Here is a 21,426-nt window from a genome sequence, read left to right on the forward strand (position 1 = left end):
AGAAAACAGACAGCACTGCCCTGAAATACTATGGAGGCATTTCTGTAGTATCATTGAAAATAAAATTCAATAGCAGAAATGCTTTTTCATTTCTGCTATTGACTTTTATTTTTGATGATGCTACAGAAATGCCTCCATCGTTAAAAGCCTGCATCAGCTTGAAGAGCTTTGAGTGCTCTCACCCTTGTTTGGAGCAGAACTGATAGAACTTTTTGCATGTGGCTTGCAGCAACCGCAGACCACCCAGGTACCTGCAGAGAACAGAGGGCCGCATTAAACTGTAAGGTGGACCTCTTCGGCCCTGTGGACAAGCGTCCTACCCCTCCTTTCTGCTGATGCAGAACAGGTCCTGCAGACTGCCAAACTCTGTGGGGTCGTTCAGAGGGTGAGGGACTAACGCCTGCAGAACAGAACCACACAGAACCTTAGGTCCTGCACAGCATATTCATCATCAGTTCCACCGTCTACTTACCAAAGTCTGGCTTTCCAGCAGAGTGACTTCAGCCCAAAAGTTAGAGATGGTCATGGCGATGGTCTTACCGTTGAATCCATCTGACGGGTTTCCCATCAGCCCAACTCTACGAGGCAGCAGAAAGCTTCCATCAGCGGGGGCGAGGCGGGGGAAAGCTCTGTGGAGTGTGTCGCCCTCACCTGGCATATGAGCGGCAGGTGATGGCCACAGCCATGCAGTCCTGCTTTTTAGCAGAGTAATGGGTGAGCCACTTGGTGTAGTCCGAGAGTCCCTGAAAGTGTACGAGAGTCAAAACAGAACCACCACCAAACAGAGACAAGTTTAAAAAACAACAACGTTTAAATACCCATTCTGACGGGAACTCTGTTTTGGGTGTTTTTAATTTGTTCTTGTGGTATTTTTCTCATGATGAAGGACACATATACGAAAAATTACGTATTACTTTAGTCAAATGGTTATGAACCAGCTTGTGAGTGCGACGTACAAGTTAGTACAGCAAGCCACAGTCTCTCTGCTCCGCTCCATTCTGATCATCCACTGTCAGACCAACGGATCCATGAACGTCTCTGTTTTCCTGGTCTGAGCTGGAATCTGGATCAGAACTGGACGGATGGACAGACTTGATCCTGATCACCATTTTTGTTGCATAAGTAATGTTGGGTTGGGGGTGTGAGGGGCTGTAAGCTAGTGGGACAGTGTGTGAACAGTTAGATGATGAGAATGGGGGCAGGCTGACTCTGCACTAACAGTCCCACCTCCCAAACTCAGAGGTGAATTTCTAGCGGACTCTTGTTGCTCTGCAGAAACAGTGTTCTAGAAAACGACAGGATCTTGGATTTGAGAATAATCCTTCATTAAAAATAGATCAAAAGATGATCAGAGTGGGACTTTAACCCTTTTCCACCATTTACGTTCTTTCGACTTTTCAACCGCAATTCCAGCAAGAAAAGCCGCATTCATGGATATGCATCCCTGTACTGTAGTGAAGTGCTAACAAAATCCACGCATGTCAGCTGATTCTGTAGCTGTAAGAAGTGGCTTTGTGTTGTTGTGCAACACTTTGCGTGAGTAATGTGCTGCATAACGACACAAAGCCGATATGAAAAGCCACTCCTCTCTGCATCAGAGGATTCCCGTTGACGGCGTGAACGGTCGGGGGGGTTACAGTATGTCTGTTCAGCGGGGGTCGACAGTGACAGCTCATGTGTTAGAAGGCTAACGCAGTTCCACTGCTAAAAAGACCAGAAATGCAGAGATGCCTGCAGAGAAGCTCCAGGACCACCAAGAACCAGTCTGGTAATCTGATTCTCACCATCATGTTCGTTTGACACCGTTGGCTTAAATCAGTGTTTGCTCATTGGTGCTCACACCTTTACTTCTTTCCACCCACGGTTGGATTAGTTAGAGCTTTTATCAGTGAAACAGTTTAATTCACAAGTCCGTCACTTCTTGCAGCATTTATTAGGCGCTCAACATTCCTGCATAGCGTTACTCTTGTGACTTGACACGGCGGCGAAGCATCAGAAAGTGTCAGGCCATTGTCTGAGCTGTCCATGATCCCACTCCTTCACATGGCGGATGAAAGATGGAACCACATGCAAGATTTTCTTTAGGTCTAAAACCTTCCTGGTCCTGCTGGCTCAGCAGCAGCAACAGAACGAAAGAAAAGTTCTAACACACCCACCACTTGTCCGATAAGCTGGAAGCCCGTGGGAAGTTTCATGCCAAACACGTCCATTCGCTTCTCGTTGACGAGCCACTCCTGCAGAAAACACGGGGACATCTGTCACTGCTCTCTGAGCAGATGGATGGTGTGGAAACCATCAAACATCTGCAAAGCAAGGATTTCAACGCTGAAAACTTCATTGCAACAGAAAGGAGAGAGGCAAAGAGGAAAGAGCAGCATAAAAAAGGGGAAAAACAGGAGGAAGTACAGGGGAGGCAGCAGAAGAACTTCAGGAAAACCAGGAAAAACAACAGCAGGAAAACATGGAAGATGCACTGCAAAAACAGGCCCCTAAAAATAAGTCAATAACTCCTATATTGTAAATATTTTTATTTAAATGAGCAAAAAATCTGCCCATGGGGTAAAAAAAATGGGATTAGCAAGAATGCGTATTTTGAAAAGAAAAATACTGGGATACGTTTTTTTAAATAAGATTATTTTGTTATTTTCTTTCAAGACAGAAATGAAGATCATTTTTCTTCTGGGTCTTTTTACTTTCGTAAGGTTTGGTTTTTGCACTGTGAACAGAAGAACAAGGTAGAATGTACTCCAGGTAGAAAAAGGAAGAATAGGAGGAAGTAAAAGAGAGTTTATAAAACATCTGAAAATATCGCTGATTCAGTCATTCCCACACGGCAAACTGAAAGATGGAGCCAGGAGTCGAACGCACTTTGTTTCATTTGGAATTGTTTGCTGAAATAAATGTGTACTGAACTGCTATTCTATTCTATTCAGTTTCCATTCCTAACCTCTGACGACCTGACGAGGCCCTGTCCTGTTCCCACGCTGCACAAACGTGCACGTGTGTAGGGTGAACGGGTTGTAAAGCGCTTCGAGGAAGGTAGAAAAGCACCGTACAGTTATATACACCATTTACCATGCACATCCTACACGTCAGTGTTGGATGCGTGTCACATTTGGACCATTTAAATGGTTTCATTATTTATCCATTTACATGCAAGTGTTTCGATCCAATGAGTACAGACTTTTAACTTTGAAACTATGAATACTTTTTTGTCTTACGTGCCGTTTTTATTGCTGAGTTTATGCGTTTGTTGTCGCCAGGGACTACAGCTGAAATAATGGTTTACAGAAATATTAAACAAATAATGACATTTGCAAACCAGATCAGCTCAAACACGGCGAGGACACAGCGTTCCCTGAAGAAACCTGACTGTGGATGTGCAGTCTTTGCTGAAGTCCACCCCTTCGTCCCACCACCATCAGCTGAGGCAGCAGGCATCTAGTAAAACGGCTCTACTATTTTCCCATTCATTAAATCATTGATTCATTGAGGAGCAGCAGGAGAAAGTGAAGCTGAAAAAAAGCAGTATAGAAAAACGCAAGGAGGACGAACGAGAGGCAGAAGGGGGGTCTGAAAAGACACACCCAGAACTGTCCAAAGGTCTTTTGAGGGGCTTCCTGCTGCAGCTCCAGGAACTGGGACATGTAGGACAGGGTGTCTTTTTGGATGCAGTAGAACACAACGCTGGCCAGCCGAGAGACCGTCTCACCTTCTTGAGGTTTTTCCAGAAAGCGTGTGATCCTGATGAGAGGACAAGCGAGGGGTAAAACCAAACTAAACTACCGCTGATGAAGCGCTTGGTGTGGCGCTCTACAGCCTCACCTGTGCGTTTCAGGACACACTTCCACAATCCCCCTGGAGCTGCTCTCCTCACCGTCTTCCAGCTCATAGAAGATGATCAGCTCCCCCGGCTGCAACACAAAGACAAAAGCCTGATCCAGCTGAACCCCTTTGACACTGGAGCTTTAGCTCCGGTGTATTCGTTCTTTCAGTAGCTTTCATCGCTCTGCAGGTTTTACATTTGTATTTCATTGCTTATTTTGAAGAGTTTGTGTTATTTTGGTGCCGCTGGCGACACCGTCAGTGTTTAAGGGTTAAGGGAGCCTACTAACAGCTTCCACCCATTTTCTTTGAAGGAAAAGGGGATGTCTCTGGATTCACCAGGAACTCTGTCTTCAGCTTCATTGACGATATCAATCAACCACTATAAAGGCTAAAACGGATGTACTGCGAAAACAAGCCCTTGAGAAAGAAATCAAACATCATTACAAAATTGTTTTCTTCAAATAAGCAAAAATAAATCAGTCAGTCTGGTGAGAAAAATGGTCTCACCAAGAATTCCTATTTTTTTTAAAAGACACAAAGCATGTTTTTGTCAGACGTCTGAACTCTGTCTCCCCCTCTGGTCACCGGTGGGAACTGTCTCCTAGGATCTAGCCACACTTCAGTTGCCAGCAACCCCAGCAAACACTTCCTGGATACTCTCGTTCATTCATCAACTACAGTATATTTAAGCTCTGGACTGAGTGAAGCTCAGTATTGTGAAGTATTGTTTGTGCCGCTCTGCCTTCATCACTGAGCGTTATATCTGGACCTGATCTTCTGTCTCCTGAATCGGTTTTCCTGCTGCCTGCCCCGACTCTCGCCTGGATCCGTCTCTCCTCTGATGATCTTATGCCTGTTATCGACTCCTGCCTGCTTGTGGACTTTTAGCTGAGCTAATAAACCTGCTGCATTTGGATCCAGCCATCTGTCGGTTCTTCTGACAGTTTTCTCAAACGATTATTACTGTGCTATTGAAAATCTTTTTTTGATAACATTATTTTCTTTGAACGTTTTTCCTAAACTAGGGTCTTTTTGACTTTCTTAAGATTCTGTTTTTGCGTACTCGGTGGTTTTCCCATCCAAGAACTAACCAGGGACGCTCCTGCTAGCTTCAGAGACAAGACCGAGCTGACAGTTGTGATGGAAGCTGAAAACCAAGTCCAGAATGACAATAAGGTAGGATGATGACAAATTATTTTAACCCGATTTGATTCCCATCTTAATTTGTGGTCGCTGATACGTTTCAGAGACGATATTGGTTTATTTTGAACGATCCGATTCACTGACCTAAAATGGATCCAGGACATCTTTGGCCAAAACATTTACCAGCCTAGGCCTCTTCAGGGCTGACACTACTGTCTGTTGCTGCAGCTGCAGCCTCAGCGGGACGGGTTCACTTGGACAGTCAGCATTGTGGGAAATTCCATGTCATTTTAAAAGGCGGTTGGAGAGTTTAGGTGTGTTGCTGTAGTCTTTTACTAAACGCTTTAAACAGCTAGTGACTTATTTAAAACGTCTCCAAATCCAAAGTATTCCACACATTGGATCGTAATGGTCTTTTTTTTGTTTGGCATTTTCTCCTCTGCCACTCGCCATCACGTATGTGACATCCGCTGTGCTGGCGCTCGGTCATGACATCACAAACAGGCAGAGTAAACTGAGTTCTTTGTGTTATTGTAAATACTGGACTGTACCTCAATCCAAATGCTAATTTCCCAATATTGATATAATCCATTTATTTCCCTTTGAAACTACTTTATAATGGTATAGCTCATTTCCATAACAACTTGCTTCAAACAGATCAATCTGGTTGGATCAGAGGAATATAAATTGATGTATGGATGCATCGATGGAAGTGTTACCCCACTGTATAAGACATGTTAAAGAGAGATTCATTCCATTTATTAATTACAGGTTAATTGCTAAAGAAATTAAATCGCATGACGGCACAAATTTTGTTTGCTATAATTAACAGCAATGGGTCCCTTGAGTTAACCATGAAGGTAAAAATGAATTACGATGGAGGCTGAAAATTCATCTCAATGAAAGAAAAAGGTTATTTTGACACGGGCTGAAAACGCTTGGGTTCGAGGACCAGCATTGCGGTTGAACGTCGTCCATTTAGGTGCTTCTCTGTTCTAGGACTGGAGGGGTGTTAAAGTGAAAACCATCATGATGCAGGTTTAAGAGCCCCCTAAAGCTCCCCGACCTTTGACCTGAAGAAGCGAACCACTTGTCCGATGTCAAAGTTCTGGTCGGCACACAGCATGTCTCCAGCGATCTGAAGACAGGAAGTGATGTAATCAGCAGACAATTGTAGAAGGAATGAACACGGTCAACTGCAGCGGCTACCCTACCACCATGATGTCATCCTGCAGCCTCCGGCTGCGTACGGCGAGCACAAGGTCAGCCACGGCGCCGAGCTGGTCCTGCAGCGTGGTGCTGCCGTTGTTCACGATGTTCTCCACAGGGAAGTCGTTAGCTGTTGCCCAGCGCTCATAATGTTTGTACCTGAGAAAGCCGCACAGCCTCAGCTTATGGGGACACATTCACCTTTGACCATGAAGAGGACCGGACTCACTTATCTGCATTGGTGACCAGGTAGACCTCGGTGAACAGCTGCCGCCTAGAAAACGGTACGAGTTACAGATTCTGGAAGTGTGATGAGGATGGGTGTTCCACAAATCCCAAACGTAATCATTCTCAGTGAATTTACTGTATCCCTTGTGCTGTCTTGTAGGGTCCAGATGACCCCACTCTGGGGTTATCTGGACCCTACAAGACAGCACAAGGGATGTACATATATACATCAGAATAGACAAGATGGGAGCTCAATCCTCATTGCCCCCACTGCAACCAACCTCTCCCTCTTATGTGGTTCAAGCCCCTCCCATTAAGCTGAATACCAATCATCCCTGATTAGGCATTTTCTTCCCCACATTCTGGCCATTTCTGCAAACCATTTATACAGAAAATACATAGAATAATCCACCTTATTCAGCAATAAATCCCTCCACCCCAAAATCCTACACACAGTAATATTGAATAATAAAATGAAGAATTTGTTTTTCCCACACACTTGTTTGGTGACTTCATTTCCGCCCACTGATCCCGTCTAAAAACAGCTGACTAGGAGCGCTCGCTCCGCGACATCGTGGTGTGTGTGTGTGCATGTGGCTACATATAGAGGCGCTCTGTCACAAGAATAAAACACCAAAACACATGAAGCTTCAAATGAACTTACAAGTTCACGGTTTCCCACCAAAAGTCCAGGATCTTCTTTCCCCCAATGCCAGGGAGCATGGCCTTTGGAACCCCCGCCAAGTGGCGATACAGACCCGTGTCATCATTCTGTACAGAGAAATAACTCCAGATCACCCACAGTGATACAAACTATTGGGTTTGTGCAGATGTTTGCACATTTCTCACACTTTAAAATATCAGAGACTACAAGAAAATACTTTTTTTAAAGACCAAAGGATCCTCTGAAGCGCAGAGTCCCTTCACGCTAGAAAAGAGTTTGAGAAACCAATCTGTCTGGAGAGAGTTAGAAGAACATTTGATATGTTTTCACATCTTTGGGACTCCCGAGAACCACTGCACAGCCCTGATCGACATCTGAAGGCAGCATGCAACAGTAGAAATGAATCCAAGGACACAACATGGGCTCATCTTGGATGTCACCAAACCGAAAACAACATCAAATAGTTATGGAACTCTGCTTGGCTCAGGTAAGTTCAGAGGTCATGACTCCTATGAGAAGAAGACTAGAAAAAAAGGTTTTCTTGACAGAATAAAGGGCTGAAACTGCTGCTAAGCAAGTCCAGGTTTGACACCAAATGTCTTCATGATTCTCTGTACTTTGGGAAAAGTTCTTAGTGGACTGAGACCAAGTTCAAGTTTCTTGACGCTGTGTGTATCATCTGGTGTGAAGTTACACCTCAACAGTGAAACAAGTGGTGGTAGTGTGATGGTCTGGGGCCATATTGCTGCTGTTCAGGAAAGGTAGACTTATCCTCAACCATGTCAAACTACTAAATGTCTACCTAAAACCCCCGAAAGTTCTTCAAGACTCACTCTGATCATCTTTTGATCTGTTGTAAATGTGGCCTTTATATTTATGCTGTTTTTAGCCAAAATACCTATGTGGTTTTCTGAAAGCCCGTTCACACCGGGACATATTTCGCGCGTGAAATTCGCCGACGTTTAACGCCTCGTGACTAAACAAAGGGCACCAATGTGAGTGTGCACACCGACGCGAAAAACGCCACGCGTCAAAGCGTCACTTTTTAAAAAAAACCTCAAGTTTGTTTTTTTGGTTTGACGCGCCGCGTCAAAAACTATACGACCAATGAGAATGGCGCTTTTGCACACGTGTCTGGAGCTTCTGAAGTTACAGTAAAACACAACTTGGGGGTGCTCAAACACAAAACTGTCTTGCTGAGCACACATACCAGCGAAGAAGATAGACGCCAAGTAGCGTCTACACAGCCGCGAAGAAATAAAATATCCCCGAAAAAGCTCATGATACATTTTCCGCTCTAGTACCAGTTGATAAAACTCCCCATGTTCTTCTCTTCTCGTAACTATGGGATGTACCCAAAATCGGCGTCTTTTAACGCGTCTTTCATCATTCAACACAACAATAATTTCTTCATCCCTGAAACTGGAGCTGGAGCTACTGGTGCTTGAAATATTCATGTTTTCTGTGTATGATTCTGACAATCGCGTAAATACTTGCTCTCTTCTTCTGAGTGAAAAGCGACTTCAAGAAGAGTGAAGTTGCGCAGCGCCACCTTGTGTACAGGGAGTATTTCTGTTTTAAATTAAGCGCCATCTAATGTCAGGGAATGAAATTGCATGTTCGCTCGGCTCATCGTCAGCGAAAATCGCCTGGGTGTGAACACAAAAAACGTGGCGAAAAACGCTGGCGAATAACGGCTGGCGAATATTCGTCCCGATGTGTACGGGCCTTGAGACATACTTTCTTCAGGGCAGCAGGAGTTCATCAGAAATTTGCGGGACTGTTGGTGCAGAGTAAGCCCACCCTCCACATCCACTCATCATCCTTCTGTTTACCCTCTCTCCAGCTAGCTTACAGCCTCTCACAACCCAAAGCTAACATTAGCGGTGCAACAAAAATGGTGATCAGTATCAGATCTATCCATCCGTCCAGTTTAGATCCAGATTCCAGCTCAGATCAGGAAAACACAGATGTTCATGGATCTGTTTGTCTGACAGATGATCAGAATGGAGCAGAGTGGGGAGACGTTGGGCTGCCGTTGTATCTTCAACATCACACCTACAAGCTTTTTCACAACAATTTGAATAAAGAAATGATCAGAAATGCAGTTTTAAGCTTAATTTTCTTTATAAATGTCATCCATCAATAAAAACACCATTTTTATTGGAATGGGTCTTTAATGCCATTGAACACATGAAAAGCTATGTATGCAAGTATCGTCTCTGTTTGATCTAGCAGAATACAAGTCTGTTACAAACTGACTCATTTTATGTTTTGGAGGTTAAATTTGTTCAGCAAAACTTTTCAGCATAAAAGCCCCTCAATGCTGGGGCATTATAGAGCGAGACGTGGGAATGACAAATAATGTGGTGTTTAGTTTATGTAACCCTTGTGCTATCCTAGGCACTTTAACATTGGGAGTTGGGTCATCTAGACCCACTAGACAGTGCTCTGAACCTTTTTTCTTCATTGATTTGTGATCTTCACTGGTGTCCATGGATTACATGAAATCTTTCCACCTTCATCCACCTTTGTCATGGTAGGGAGAACACGTCAATGTAAGGGTGGGGTCATCTAAGATAGCACAAGGGTTAATTAATAAATCAGTGAACTTTCTTAACTTGGTTGCCTGCAATGATGTTTTCGGTCCAGCAGGAGTCAGTATTGAGTGACACAGTATTGACACAGTCAATGAGTTACATACAGTACTAGGACTAGGCTATTATAGTAATATAGATTTATACATTTCTGAATCAGTGACTGAACTTTTCTTGCAGGTTTCCAATGGAGTCAGTCTTCAGGAAAAAGTGGGCCTTAACTATAAAAAGAGTTAACCCAGATGGATCACTGTGGTACCAACTAGTAATACAGTCTGGTTATGTTCAAAACATTTGTGGAAACACATTTTGATAAGAGGGCAGACTGTTTGCTTGAAACCCGACACCATAACATCTGTGTTACACAAATTGATCACTAACGTGAATCAGTGAATCTATTGTTTTTTTTAAGGGTAAATCTATTGTTGACTTATTATTGATTTATTATTATTATTTATTGAATTACTATTGATTTGTTGTTATTATTATTATTATTGACTTGTTATTGACTTATTGTTGGGCTTTTCCAAATAATTTAAATTACCTGTCAAAGAGGTCTAAAACTTCCAAATGTTAAGAAATTATTTTTAAAAATTATTGTAATATTTTTTTTTATTTGTACGGAGTCCTGCAACAATGCATTTTTCATGAAAGTTTGAGCTTCTGACAAATTATATATATATATATATATAGCCCCACCTCCTTTTCGCGCGAACGCGCCGCCTCAAACCGCTGGTTCTAATCTACTGCGCATGCTTACCGGCTGCCAATGCAGCTTTGAGGGCTCGTGTCGCCGCGAACTTTGCACCCCTGGCGTGCACACCACAAACACACAAACAAACAAACAAACAAACAAGAACACAAGGCTGAGACCTTGATCTGCGCCTCCAACACGGCTCCATGCCCGGCCACCAGCAGCACGCAGATCATCGCGGGACTTTGGCTCACTGTCCCGGGACAGTCAAAGGAAGGAGACCCGTTGAACCGAGAAAAAGCTGCGCTCCCCTTCACAATAAAACACCTACTTGTCTTAGAGAGCGAGAGCGATAACCGGAAAAGGAAGTAACTACGTAGAGTTACTTCCGGAAAAACCGGATCAGGTACAAAAATGAAACATTATCAAAGTGCAATTTAAAAACATGAGACAACTCCGAAATATATTCACAATTACACTTAGTTTTTTAGTAGTGTTAACAAATAGAATTATTTAATTTGACACAAAGAGAAAGAAAAAAAAAACAAGGAGAGTTAATTTACATAAAGAATCCTAAGGATTTACAGGCTTAAATTAGGCTTAAATAAGAAAAGTTTAGGCTTTTCATTTAAAAAATAGTTTTTGTGATGGTGAAATTTACAAACCACAAATACAAACAAATTTCAAAAAAGAAAGTATCAAATTTTGTGATTAAAACTCTAAAAACCAAAAAGGAAGTTTTTCTGATAAAGTTGAAAATCAGCAAAAGCAGAGTCGGAGATGAATTTGTGGATGTTTTTTTCAGAATTTGTAGGTAGATTCACAGGACCAGAGGGAATGACAGCATGTTTCAGGTTGCTTTGGCGGAAAGTACAACCGGCCTTCAAGTCAGCTTTAAATCTAGATGAAGATTTTTTTGCAGGATAAAAAATGTTATTGTTTAACTGAGATACTTTGACCTTGTTAGTTCAAAAGAATTCCTGTGGTAAAGACCAGCCTTTTTTTTACCTTTCAATGTTAGACACAAAGTCGGCCTAATAAAAAGTAGCGGATGGAACAGAAACAATGAAGCTCAGATAGTTCAAAAGTTTGGCAAAGAAAAGCAGAAACTACCCTGAGGAGATTGTGGCAGAGGAGGAGAGTGTAGAAACCCCTGAATAACTTGCAAAGCCCAAACCGCATGGCATCAAACACTACTGCCATGTTATTGGTGTATTATAATAAATTCTAAATAACTACACAACAACCCAGGTTCTTCGAACAATTGACTTTTCAAAGAATTGCTGTTATTAAACCAGTTATTTAAAAACTGCTTTGTTTTAGAAACATTACAGTTATTCCAGATAAAACAACCTCAGCTCCAACCTCAACAACTCTGGAAAAACCTCAGAGCCCTACAAAGCCATGACATCTGTAAAGAAAGTCTTTTTAATCATGCCTCTTAGAACTGTGTGTCCTTCTCATTTTTATAGTGTTTTCATTGCTGCATTGTACTGCAGCAGTTTGAGTTTTTTTCAAAATGCAATGCACATTTCTTTCTAAATAAAATGTATTAATTAAAACAACTCTGGAGAGAAGTTTTGCTAGATCAATGCCCAACCTAAGAGAACCTGTTGATGGAAGTTTGAAAGGAGTTTTTGGAATTCTGTTATTGCAGCACAGCAGAAAATTAAGGCCACCTACATTTGAAAATACAAAATGTGGAATAAAGTTCCAAATAGATGTGGGGTTATTTCTTAATCCAGATTACCGTGAGTGTATTATCAAGTGCACAAAAACCAATAAAAGTTCAATCTCCTTCATCAGAGGAATGTGAAGTCAAACTTTTGTAGATAGCGACTTTTATGTCTCCCTAAAAAGTGATGTAAAATTTAATTAATTGCATTGCAGACTCTGTGTTATCAACATGTAAGCATTGAGCAGCATATTTAAACGAGACAACCCTTCTGCCAAAAATCGTTGGTTAAAGTCATAGACAGTACATCACTGGACAGCTTGACTCCTCTCCCCTGGCATCCAAACAGGAAGTGGCTCCAAGAAGCCAAAATCCCACAGAATTCTATAGAGACATAAACAGCTGTTCCTCCGTCTTTCTATTGGTCAGAAGAACCGTTCTGGAACTGATACCTTTTTCTTAACATCTTCTTGATAATCCTCTTTTTAAAACTTACTACTGATTGGCGAAAGTACTTGCCCAGGAGATGTGACTTGGACCAATCACTGTCGTCTGGTTCCAAATAACGGTGTCATATCGCGGAAAAATGGCGACTGAATTGGCTTCATTTCGTTTGAACTGGAGGTAAGACATCTCCCCATGGATTACGCCACACCCGCGTTGTCCATCTTTATTTCCCGTCAATCATTAAAATGGAATTTGACCAGTCCTTTTCTGTAACATGTCATCCGTTTCTGTGACATTCCCACGTTTACAGGCATCAGAGATTGTCATTTATACACTGTAATTTAATTTCCCACAATAAAATTGTTTTACAGGGTCTGACCTTCTAGCGTTTTGTCAATACACGTGTGGACGATTGGCCTTCGTTTTCACAATCCTCTGAAAAGCCTGAGTGAGTTAGCAAAAACAGGCTTTTATTGTGAAAACAGACGCATGGAAGCTGTACAGCCAGGTGTCTGTTGTGAGCACAGAACCAGATTTAAGCAAAAGGCATGAAGACGACCCCGACGCCTCCTTTGATAGACGACGGGCGCTGGTGCTGTGGTAAAAATCTGAGTGTATCTGCTGTAACTCACTGTTCTCATCTGTCGCCGTGTTTTTTAACGACTCATCGTGGGAGTCGCTTTGTGTTTATTTGCATAATAATGATTTAATGAAAACAGTGTCATTGGCACATTTCTAGAATTTATCTTGTTCTGCACGTTATAGAAACACAGCTACAGAATGACCCAAGATTTCACTTTCAGGCCTACACTACTAGATATCGACCAAAGTTGCTTTTAAAGCCTATTTATTATGAACCGTTTACATATGTACTCACACACGTCCATCCTTCATAGATGCTCATGTTTACTGTGGTGACTGCCTGACATGAGGGCTCTCTAAAGGGTTCCAGACTCTGGCAGACATGCTGGTCATTTTTGAAAAAGCCAAGGTTTGATGACACCAAAATGGTTGTCCCGTCCGCGCAAAACAGTTGAATGTGCAACACAAACACCTTGGGACTGGAATTAAACAGCTGTAATATGTGTAGCTCCTCATTTCTCCAGATCAAAGAGCAGACAGAGTCCTGCGCATGCGCAGTCAGGGCGGAGCATCTGCTATTTTAATATAAAGACATACACTGTGCTACTATGCTGATCACAGTCCTTATTCAGGCTTCACAAAAGGTAGAAAAATACAAAGAAAGAGAAGCATGACTGATGAAGACACCATCAAGATAAAGTAAAAGCGAAGCATCTGGAGGAGAGGAGCTGAAACCTCATGGGAGGAGCCATGAACCCGTTAAAAGTCCTCAATATTATCAGTCTGTTCTGTTCTCATCACGAGGCTCCTCAGACCTCAGTGATCTGGATCCGTCTACCCAAAACATGCAGGAAACAGCCTGAAAGGCGAGCGCGTGGGAGTGGAGGCTCCTGCCTGGAGGATGTCCCGTCACGGTGCGTGTGCTGTAGGAAGAAGCTGAAAACAATCTTCAGAGCTTCAGGTGAGCTTATGCAAAGTTTCTGCGGCCGGGGGCAGTCTCCTCAGCACAGGACGCCTCACTGAGAGTCGCTGCTCGACGATCCTGTGATGCCGTGCTGCCGCAAAAGGTTCCTCAGGATCTGGTTCTTGGACTTCCAATCCTCTACCTGTGAAACACAAATGCAGGTTCACAAACAACAGAACCACCAGGTTCAACTTGGGTTTTCCTGATTGGGCTACATTTTGGTGCAGTGACAAGTTTAGGCTTCACAAGGTCTGAACCAGGTCATGGGGGGAGACCCTGGGTCAATCATCCAGAACCAGAGTGGTTCCTTGAGCCCAGTACCACTGAGACTACCTCGACATGGTTCAAGGCTGCCCTTTGGTTGTTTAATTGGACTGTCTGCTAATTTTGCATGAATCCCTGCTGCACACAGGTATTTACATGTAGCACGTGTGCTTAGGGTGAGCGATTAATTGATTTAATCCAATAATTCAAATATTTTGTTTTTGATTTGTTTTTTGGGAAAGTTGAGATTTTATTTTCCCAGCTCTCTGTTCTCTTCCATTGTTGAGAGTAAAGTCAGTCAACCGGTCTCTCCAAAGTGCAGACGTGAAAACAGCAGCGAGGAAAGAGGAGATACTTCCATGAGGCTACCATGCTAAATGCTATGATGCTAGTATGCTAAGATGCTAAATGCTATGATGCTACCATGCTAAATGCTACCATGCTAAATGCTACGATGCTACCATAGAAGAAGATATTATGCGGTCCGTTGTAATCAAACAGAGCTCAGACACAGAGAGAGATAATCTTCTGAATGTGCCTTTATTCTTATTATGATTATTATTAAGTGCATTGCAGCCGAACGGACAGCGGTCCGAACCCTTCTCCAGACCACACACTGTAACAAAGCATCTTCCCTGCCTCTGAACCAGAAGCTATGAGACTCCAGCTGCTCTGCTCAGAGACACGGTTCTCTTGTGTGGAGCAGCAGGTTCATTCTAACAGCCACAGATCTTTTTACAAAGTGGGTTGTGGCAAAATCTCTCTATAAACTTTACAAAGAATAATGTCAGACACAACTTAAGAGGGAAAAGAACTTTAGGTTATGTTACAAAAGGAAATGTGAAATGAAAACATGTAGAGCCCGAACAGATCTCCACGCTACATAGTTTGTCCAAGTGGGGCTACCGTAGTGTGACGTCATCCTCAGTCGAAAGGACCCCGAATGGTTATTGCAGGCCGAATGGTTATGGTACTCACACTGATTCAAAGTCAGACTTTATTTTCACGGAGCGTACTTTAAGACATGGCGGATAAAAGCAACAAAATCAAATCATAGAACATTTGTAAAACTGTATTTTATTAATATAAGAAGAGAGACTTTGTATGAAGCTTTATTCGTAGTGTCTTTGTATCATTAGAGAGCCGGTGTTGAGCTGAAAAAAGCTAGAGGCAGAATCAGAAAAAAAGAGCTTTTTCTGTCAGTCTGCTGCCCTTCAGTAAATCTGTCCTTCTTTTCTCAGCAGCTTTGAATCTTCAAACAACTCATTTGGGATTAAAAAATCAAACATTTCATAGACAGCGTGAAAACGCCAAAAGCAGAGAACAAAGATGGATTAGAAATTAAGTCAGGAGTTCCTTTGAAAAAAAACATGTTTTTATCTAATGTTTTCATGATGTTGTGACTTCATCTTTGTTTGCATTTAACATAATATCAGTTTTTTAGACAACACCTATAGTTTTTCTTTGTAAAATAATGGAATCATTTGGTCTGTACATTTTTTTTATCTAACAAACAACAAAATCAGATTTTGGTCTCTGGTTGTAACTTCAAACTTGGAGCATCAAACCACAAACAGCTGAATCCGTTTCTAGGCTGTTGCTCCTAGAAATGTTCTGCAGAGTCGTTCTAGTATTTCTCTTTGTGAGATGATCAAGCTAGCAACAGCTCACAAACATCTGCTGCTTTGATCTGCAGACATCTTGCAGCTGGGATTTAGCTGAACTTTGTGTTGGAGCCAATTTCCTAAGGAGATGTTCAAATAAAACAGCTTTTGTTCAATATTTTCCATAATTTGTCATTTTTGTTAAATAAAGGAAAGCAGATGAAAAAATTGATTAAAATCAAATTTGACATGATTTTGGCCATATCGCCATGGTCCACATGTGCTCAATCATTCAGAACTTGGTATGACCCGGTTCATCAGTAAACACAACAGGCATTTGTAGCAGGACAACAGCCTTCCAGGTCCAGGTTTGGACAACCGTTGGACAGAGCTTCAGCCAACAGAGGACGGGGTAGGGACGCCCGACTGTCCCGGTCCCAGGCACACACACTGACCTCCTGCCGTAGCAGCTGGTTGTCGACCCGCAGCCGGTCCAGGCCGCCGACTTCCTCTGCCAGCTTCATGTTGTTCTGTCTGAGCTCCTTGATGTACTCGCAGGCTTTGGATAAGATACCCCCTTTGCTCTGCAACAGCACACGCAGTGGAGAGGGTCAGGCCCGCGGTGCTGCTCAGGTTTGGCGGACAGCGGGTTCGGACTCACCTGGCCAGTCTTGGTATAGTCAATGTTGCAGTCTGGGATGGTCTTTGACAGCTGCACGATCCAGTTGTTGATCTTGTCCCTGCGCCGGCGCTCCACTGTTGAGCAAACAGAGTCAGACCTGGATTTGAACCCCCGCTCAGCCTCTCACACAACACCGGTACCCACCTTCGTTGTGCTGGGCTCGCCGCTTCTCATCCCTGGAGGCGCGAGGAGCTTCCTGTTTCCTGCAGACACAAGGGAGGACAGGCGTGGACACACCTCCTTACCGGGCAGGGCCCCAAGTGCATAAACCTTTGAAGGCATTTACGTGATGTACGGCTGAGTGCGTGGAGCGATTGTCCGCTGGTTGGATCCCGTCAGAACCTCCTGGGGTGACATCATCACGTACACCTGTCCTGAAAGGCAGCAGGTCTCAGTGAGCAGCATGAGGGGGTCAAGAGGACCAAGGAGTGCACGTGCTCAGTGTCTACCAGCGGGGGTGGTCTGTCCCAGCAAAGTGTCGGAGGCCTGAACCGTGGTCACCATGGTGCCTGTGTTGGCATCGGCGATGGTGGCCGGGTAGTAGGTGTACTGGGCCTCTGCGCTGCCGTCTCCCTCTAACCCGTCCGGCTGGGAGAAGACGGCCTGAAAAAAGCAGCACAGCAGGAGTCAGGGGGTCCGCTTCTCGTCTCCATCTCAAACTTTTTCCAGCTCTGACAGGAAGCAGGGATGGTCAACCCCGACCGCGCGTTGTCGGGGATAACAGCTCTGCTTTGCCCCACACTCCTTTCTCATCCGTGGAGGGGGACTTGTCCCAGTGTGCGGCTGAAGGTGTCTCCTGTGACTTTCCCAAAAAACCTTTAAATCCCATCCAGACCACACCGATCCCGTCTGTGGGATGCAGCTGGGATCCTTCTGTCATGGCCTTCACCTGGTGCTGTCCCACCCCCCTAAAAAACCCAAAACGGTTTGGTTTTGACTTAAGACTAAGTCACCCGTCAGACTGATGTCCAAGCGAGGCACCGTTTGGGGGGACTTTAGCAAACCTTTGGGGCCAAACACAGATTTCCATCTTCCGGCTGCCGTGGCTCCAACACAGAAACTCTGAGCCTCAAAGTCCCACTCCCATCATCTTTCCATCTATTTTCAAAGTGTGGTCTGTCAATCATCATCACACTGATTTTAGCCTAAACCCATCTCCAAGACACTGCTGATTGGAGAGTGGTTGCCATGGAAAAGATGACTCGGACCAATCACTGATTACTGATGACGTCTGACTCCAACATGTCGGCGCCCGTATTGTGGAAAAATGGCCACTGAATTGGCTTTGTTTGGTTGGAGCCGGTGAACCGTTTACAGTCAGTGGGAGGGACTGGGGGCTGGGCTAGTGTCCTCCCGGGGTGTGATTGGTCTCTTCCGGATGGACGCCATCAGGCTCCTCATTGATCACAGCAAGCGTCTGTGTGGCTCCAATGAATGGTTTTAATGGTTTGTAAATGTTTTTATGGTCATTTAAATGATATTCTTTTAAAGTATGAGCCCTCGCAGACCCTTAGGTCCTCTGGCATGGACATCTTAGTTGTTCCTCAGGTGAGGACCAAAACATACGGTGAGGCTTCGTTCCACCATTACGCTCCTCGCCTGTGAACAGCCTGCCAGAGAGCCTCAGGTCTGCAGAGTCTACAGAGGTTTTTAAGAAGAGGCTGAAGTTTAATTACTAATATTCTTAGATCTTATTTTATTTTTATTGTTGTTATTTTATCATAATGTTTATTCTAATGTTCCTCTTGGGGATCCATTGTTCTGGGGCACTACCAGCTTCACCTGTAGGGGGTGCTGTTGCTGCGGTGCTCGTTCTCATTGGGCGGGCTGGGGTCCTGCTCTGTGGTCTAATAGCCATGGAGGGGGCCCTGGGCTGCTCTGTGTTGGGGGGCGCTGTGGTGATGACCCCTGTGGTTGGGCTGGGCCCTGGAATAAATGGATCCCCGTGACATCACTTCCTGACAGCAGAACCGAGCCAGACCTTCTTTAAGCTGCAGTTCTTTGTGTGTTCAGGGTTCTACTGGGGGACGGGGTGGGCGGAGGGAGGAATCTGGTGAGGGAGGGGGTCCCATCTATGTGTGATTGTCCTGTGTTTTCTGTTTTTAATCATTTTCATTTATTATGACTATTTTATCTGCTTTTATGTTAAGCTCTTTTTGTTTTTAACTAAATGAAAGGCGATATGTAAATCAATAAAGTTTGAAGTTTGACTGACATGTACGCTGATGGATGGAGAGGTTTGACAGCGAGAGAACCACAGAGGAACAGACACCGGACAGAATGTTCTGCTGCTACAACCTTCAAACGGGTCTTTGGCGGTTCTTGGTGCTTGCGCATGGAGAACAGGCCTGTTGTTCACAGCGCTGTCCTCACCTGTGGAACGGTCTGGGAGGTCGCAGGGAAGCCCGCCACCAGGCTGACCGCGGCGGCAGCCTCCGTTTGCCCCTCAAGCTGCCCATCTGCCACCTGGATCACCCTGTAGGTCACCTGTGGAGCAGAGAGGGTCGCTGAGCATCCTCAGATGCAGGTGCACCCACCCCCCTCCCTCAGGACCAGTCTGTTTCCGGCCTACCTGTCCCCCCGCCCCTTCGGTCTTGAACAGGTATTTGACGGGCTGGTCTGGAAAGGTGGCGGCGGACTGGATGTTGGTGATGGCAGCCGGATCCTCAGCGGTGGCAACGGAACCTGGAGGACAATGATGTAATAATACAGTCAAACCCGGTCGGCCCGGTTCCGACTCAGTCTGTCTGGCGCTGGTCTTACCTTCCTCGCTGACGATGACGGCTCTTTCCGGTTCCGGGCTTTTCTGCTGGCTGCCGAACACAAGCAGAATCGTCAGAACCGAGCGTTGGTTGTGTCAGGAACAAAGGCGCGCGCTCCCACCACGACTCACCTCTTCATTTTAGAGCTCGCTGCCACGCGCGCCCCACGTTTTACAGGTGATCCCTGATCCGTCGCGTGCGCGTGCACACGCGGCACCGTTTACCTGAGAACGTGACACACCGAGAACCGACGGAGTCTTCCCCCAGACGAGGAAACACCGAAGACAGTCAGCAGCTAGCTGGTAGCACAGCTAACGTTACTATGGAAACGGAAGCTGGCTCACACTGTTCTTCAAAATAAAAGTCTCCAGACGGAAATAAAAAAAACACCTCAAAATAAACGCCGCTGCGCTGAAGAGAGAGACGTGTCTCCATCATATTCATGATTTTACTGATGAAAATAATCTGAATATATCTTAAATAATTGATCTGCATGTGCTGTGAAGATTTCTGATACAGTGTTATGTCTATTTTACATAATTATTAAGTACTTCATCGTTGTCATGTGATTTGTTGATCCTTAAGTATTCTTAATGAGCTGGAATTGTGTTAATAAGGCATAGATGTCTAATAAAAGTTATGAACACAAGAATGATAAATCATGTAATAAAATGGTTACAGTAGAACAGGGTGGGATTATATATATTCGCTTCCTTCTATTCCCTTTCAAGCAATATTTAATTTAATGTCTAATTATTATGAGCCATGTCTTTGTATGAATGTATAACTGCTGATTGTATTGTTTTGCGTATTATATTTGCTTTGTTTGCTTAAAAATAAACAGGTTTTTTTTAACTTAAGGTAGCTCTTACGAACATGTGCTGAACATTTTTCAACTGGGTAATAAAAAGTACACTAGTACAAAGAGGGACTTGAGTCTTTTAATGATGTTTATGTCACTTTTTCCCTTTCAGATAGACACGTCAGGGTCTTCATGTCAAAACAAACCAGTCCTGTCTTAGTTTGAAGGGCTCCAAGTTATTAATATCTCACTGATAAGAATGTCTTACTAATAGATACAGAATTAAAATTAGAAATTGTCCAAATTAATGTGTTGATAGTGAGCTGGCTGTGGCCTTAGAAAAGGTCAATGTGACCTCAGGCCTCAAATGTGCTCAGAGGCGTTAGGAACCCTCACAGAGTTGCTTTCCATACATTTATTTGGGAAAGGAGCAGAGACCAGATAGTTATGGGCCGAGACAGTTTAGTGAGTAAAGAACTCTTTTGGCGTAATTCATTTATTTTAATACTTGGCCATTCCTGCTCAGGGTCACAAGATGCGGGACCCTACCCAGGCAAAGACAGGGGACACCCTGGACATTTGACTATAGCAGGGCCACACAGACACACATTCACACCTGAGGAACAGTAGAAAACCACCAATTAATCTATGGAGCAGGTTTGGGGACTGATGACGCGCAGTGGCACAGAATACCAACTTTGTTGTTATGTTAATTACTTCACCTATGGGAGTCTTTCTTTGTGCTTTTCTTCAGAATAAGGATGTAAAATCAACAGAAGCATCCATCCATAGTTGATTATTTCCGTGCGGTGTCACAGGAATGTTGGAGCCCATTCCAGCTACTGTGGGCCAAAGGCGGGGTACACCCTTGACAGGCTGCCAATCCATCATCCGGCCACACAAAGACAACCACACAGACTCACATCTAAAGACAATTTATATCATCAGTCAACCTATGAAGGTGCTATTAAAACATGGGAGGAAACCGGACTGCCTGAAAAAAAATCCATGAATGCCCAAGGAAACCATGCAGCACCTGAGAGGAGAAACCCACCAAGGATCTGGACCAGGACCCTCTAGCTGTACAGCAAGAGGGCTAACCACTATACCATAAGGCAGAAGCACCTTAGGAAAATCCATTTAAACATTCAAATTTTTATATTCTTTGTTTTTTAAATTCACACTTTTATCTACTGATACGAAATGTTTAATTCACAGTGTTGTATGTCAAGGCGATCAAACGTTTAACTTGACAGACTTTTTACAGATGATCAGACTCAG

At 43.9% G+C, this 21,426-nt stretch overlaps 2 protein-coding genes across 3 annotated transcripts in view; both read right to left on the reverse strand.

Moving 5' to 3' along the window:
* The window catches only part of gkup (glucuronokinase with putative uridyl pyrophosphorylase), a 344,724-nt gene extending 333,987 nt beyond the window's left edge, over positions 1-10,737 (reverse strand). For both annotated transcript variants that reach the window (XM_023961243.2, XM_078929363.1), the window contains exons 1-12: positions 10,543-10,737; positions 7,073-7,179; positions 6,410-6,454; positions 6,186-6,339; positions 6,038-6,109; positions 3,826-3,914; positions 3,588-3,744; positions 2,157-2,234; positions 652-743; positions 473-578; positions 321-400; positions 183-251 (exon numbers count right to left, since the gene is read on the reverse strand). In XM_023961243.2, coding sequence (XP_023817011.1) covers positions 183-251; positions 321-400; positions 473-578; positions 652-743; positions 2,157-2,234; positions 3,588-3,744; positions 3,826-3,914; positions 6,038-6,109; positions 6,186-6,339; positions 6,410-6,454; positions 7,073-7,179; positions 10,543-10,599 — 1,106 coding nt within the window. In that variant the 5' untranslated portion in view covers positions 10,600-10,737. The remainder of the gene's footprint in view (positions 1-182; positions 252-320; positions 401-472; positions 579-651; positions 744-2,156; positions 2,235-3,587; positions 3,745-3,825; positions 3,915-6,037; positions 6,110-6,185; positions 6,340-6,409; positions 6,455-7,072; positions 7,180-10,542) is intronic.
* Positions 10,738-13,609: 2,872 nt separating this feature from the next.
* usf1 (upstream transcription factor 1) lies at positions 13,610-19,697 on the reverse strand. The gene is made up of 10 exons (XM_004075955.5): positions 19,475-19,697; positions 19,345-19,394; positions 19,154-19,266; positions 18,955-19,068; positions 17,031-17,184; positions 16,868-16,955; positions 16,726-16,784; positions 16,561-16,655; positions 16,355-16,483; positions 13,610-14,173 (listed from the first exon to the last, which is right to left on the reverse strand). Exons 1-10 carry the CDS (start codon positions 19,480-19,482, stop codon positions 14,084-14,086), a joined length of 900 nt encoding a protein of 299 aa, XP_004076003.1. The 5' UTR covers positions 19,483-19,697; the 3' UTR covers positions 13,610-14,083.
* Between the last annotated feature and the right edge of the window lie 1,729 nt (positions 19,698-21,426).

Source organism: Oryzias latipes, chromosome 13 (genome assembly GCF_053564925.1).
Source record: "Oryzias latipes strain Hd-rR chromosome 13, Olatipes_Hd-rR_3.1".
NCBI classification, from domain to species: Eukaryota; Metazoa; Chordata; class Actinopteri; order Beloniformes; family Adrianichthyidae; genus Oryzias; species Oryzias latipes.

What these genes read in the sequence shown, in the direction of transcription:
- usf1 (XM_004075955.5), bottom strand. An exon ending in CCTCCCAGACCGTTCCACAG is followed by an intron (nt 17,185 to 18,954) that starts GTGAGGACAGCG and finishes TGCTTTTTTCAG; the next exon opens with GCCGTCTTCTCCCAGCCGGA. An exon ending in ACTATACCAAGACTGGCCAG is followed by an intron (nt 16,484 to 16,560) that starts GTGAGTCCGAAC and finishes GTGCTGTTGCAG; the next exon opens with AGCAAAGGGGGTATCTTATC.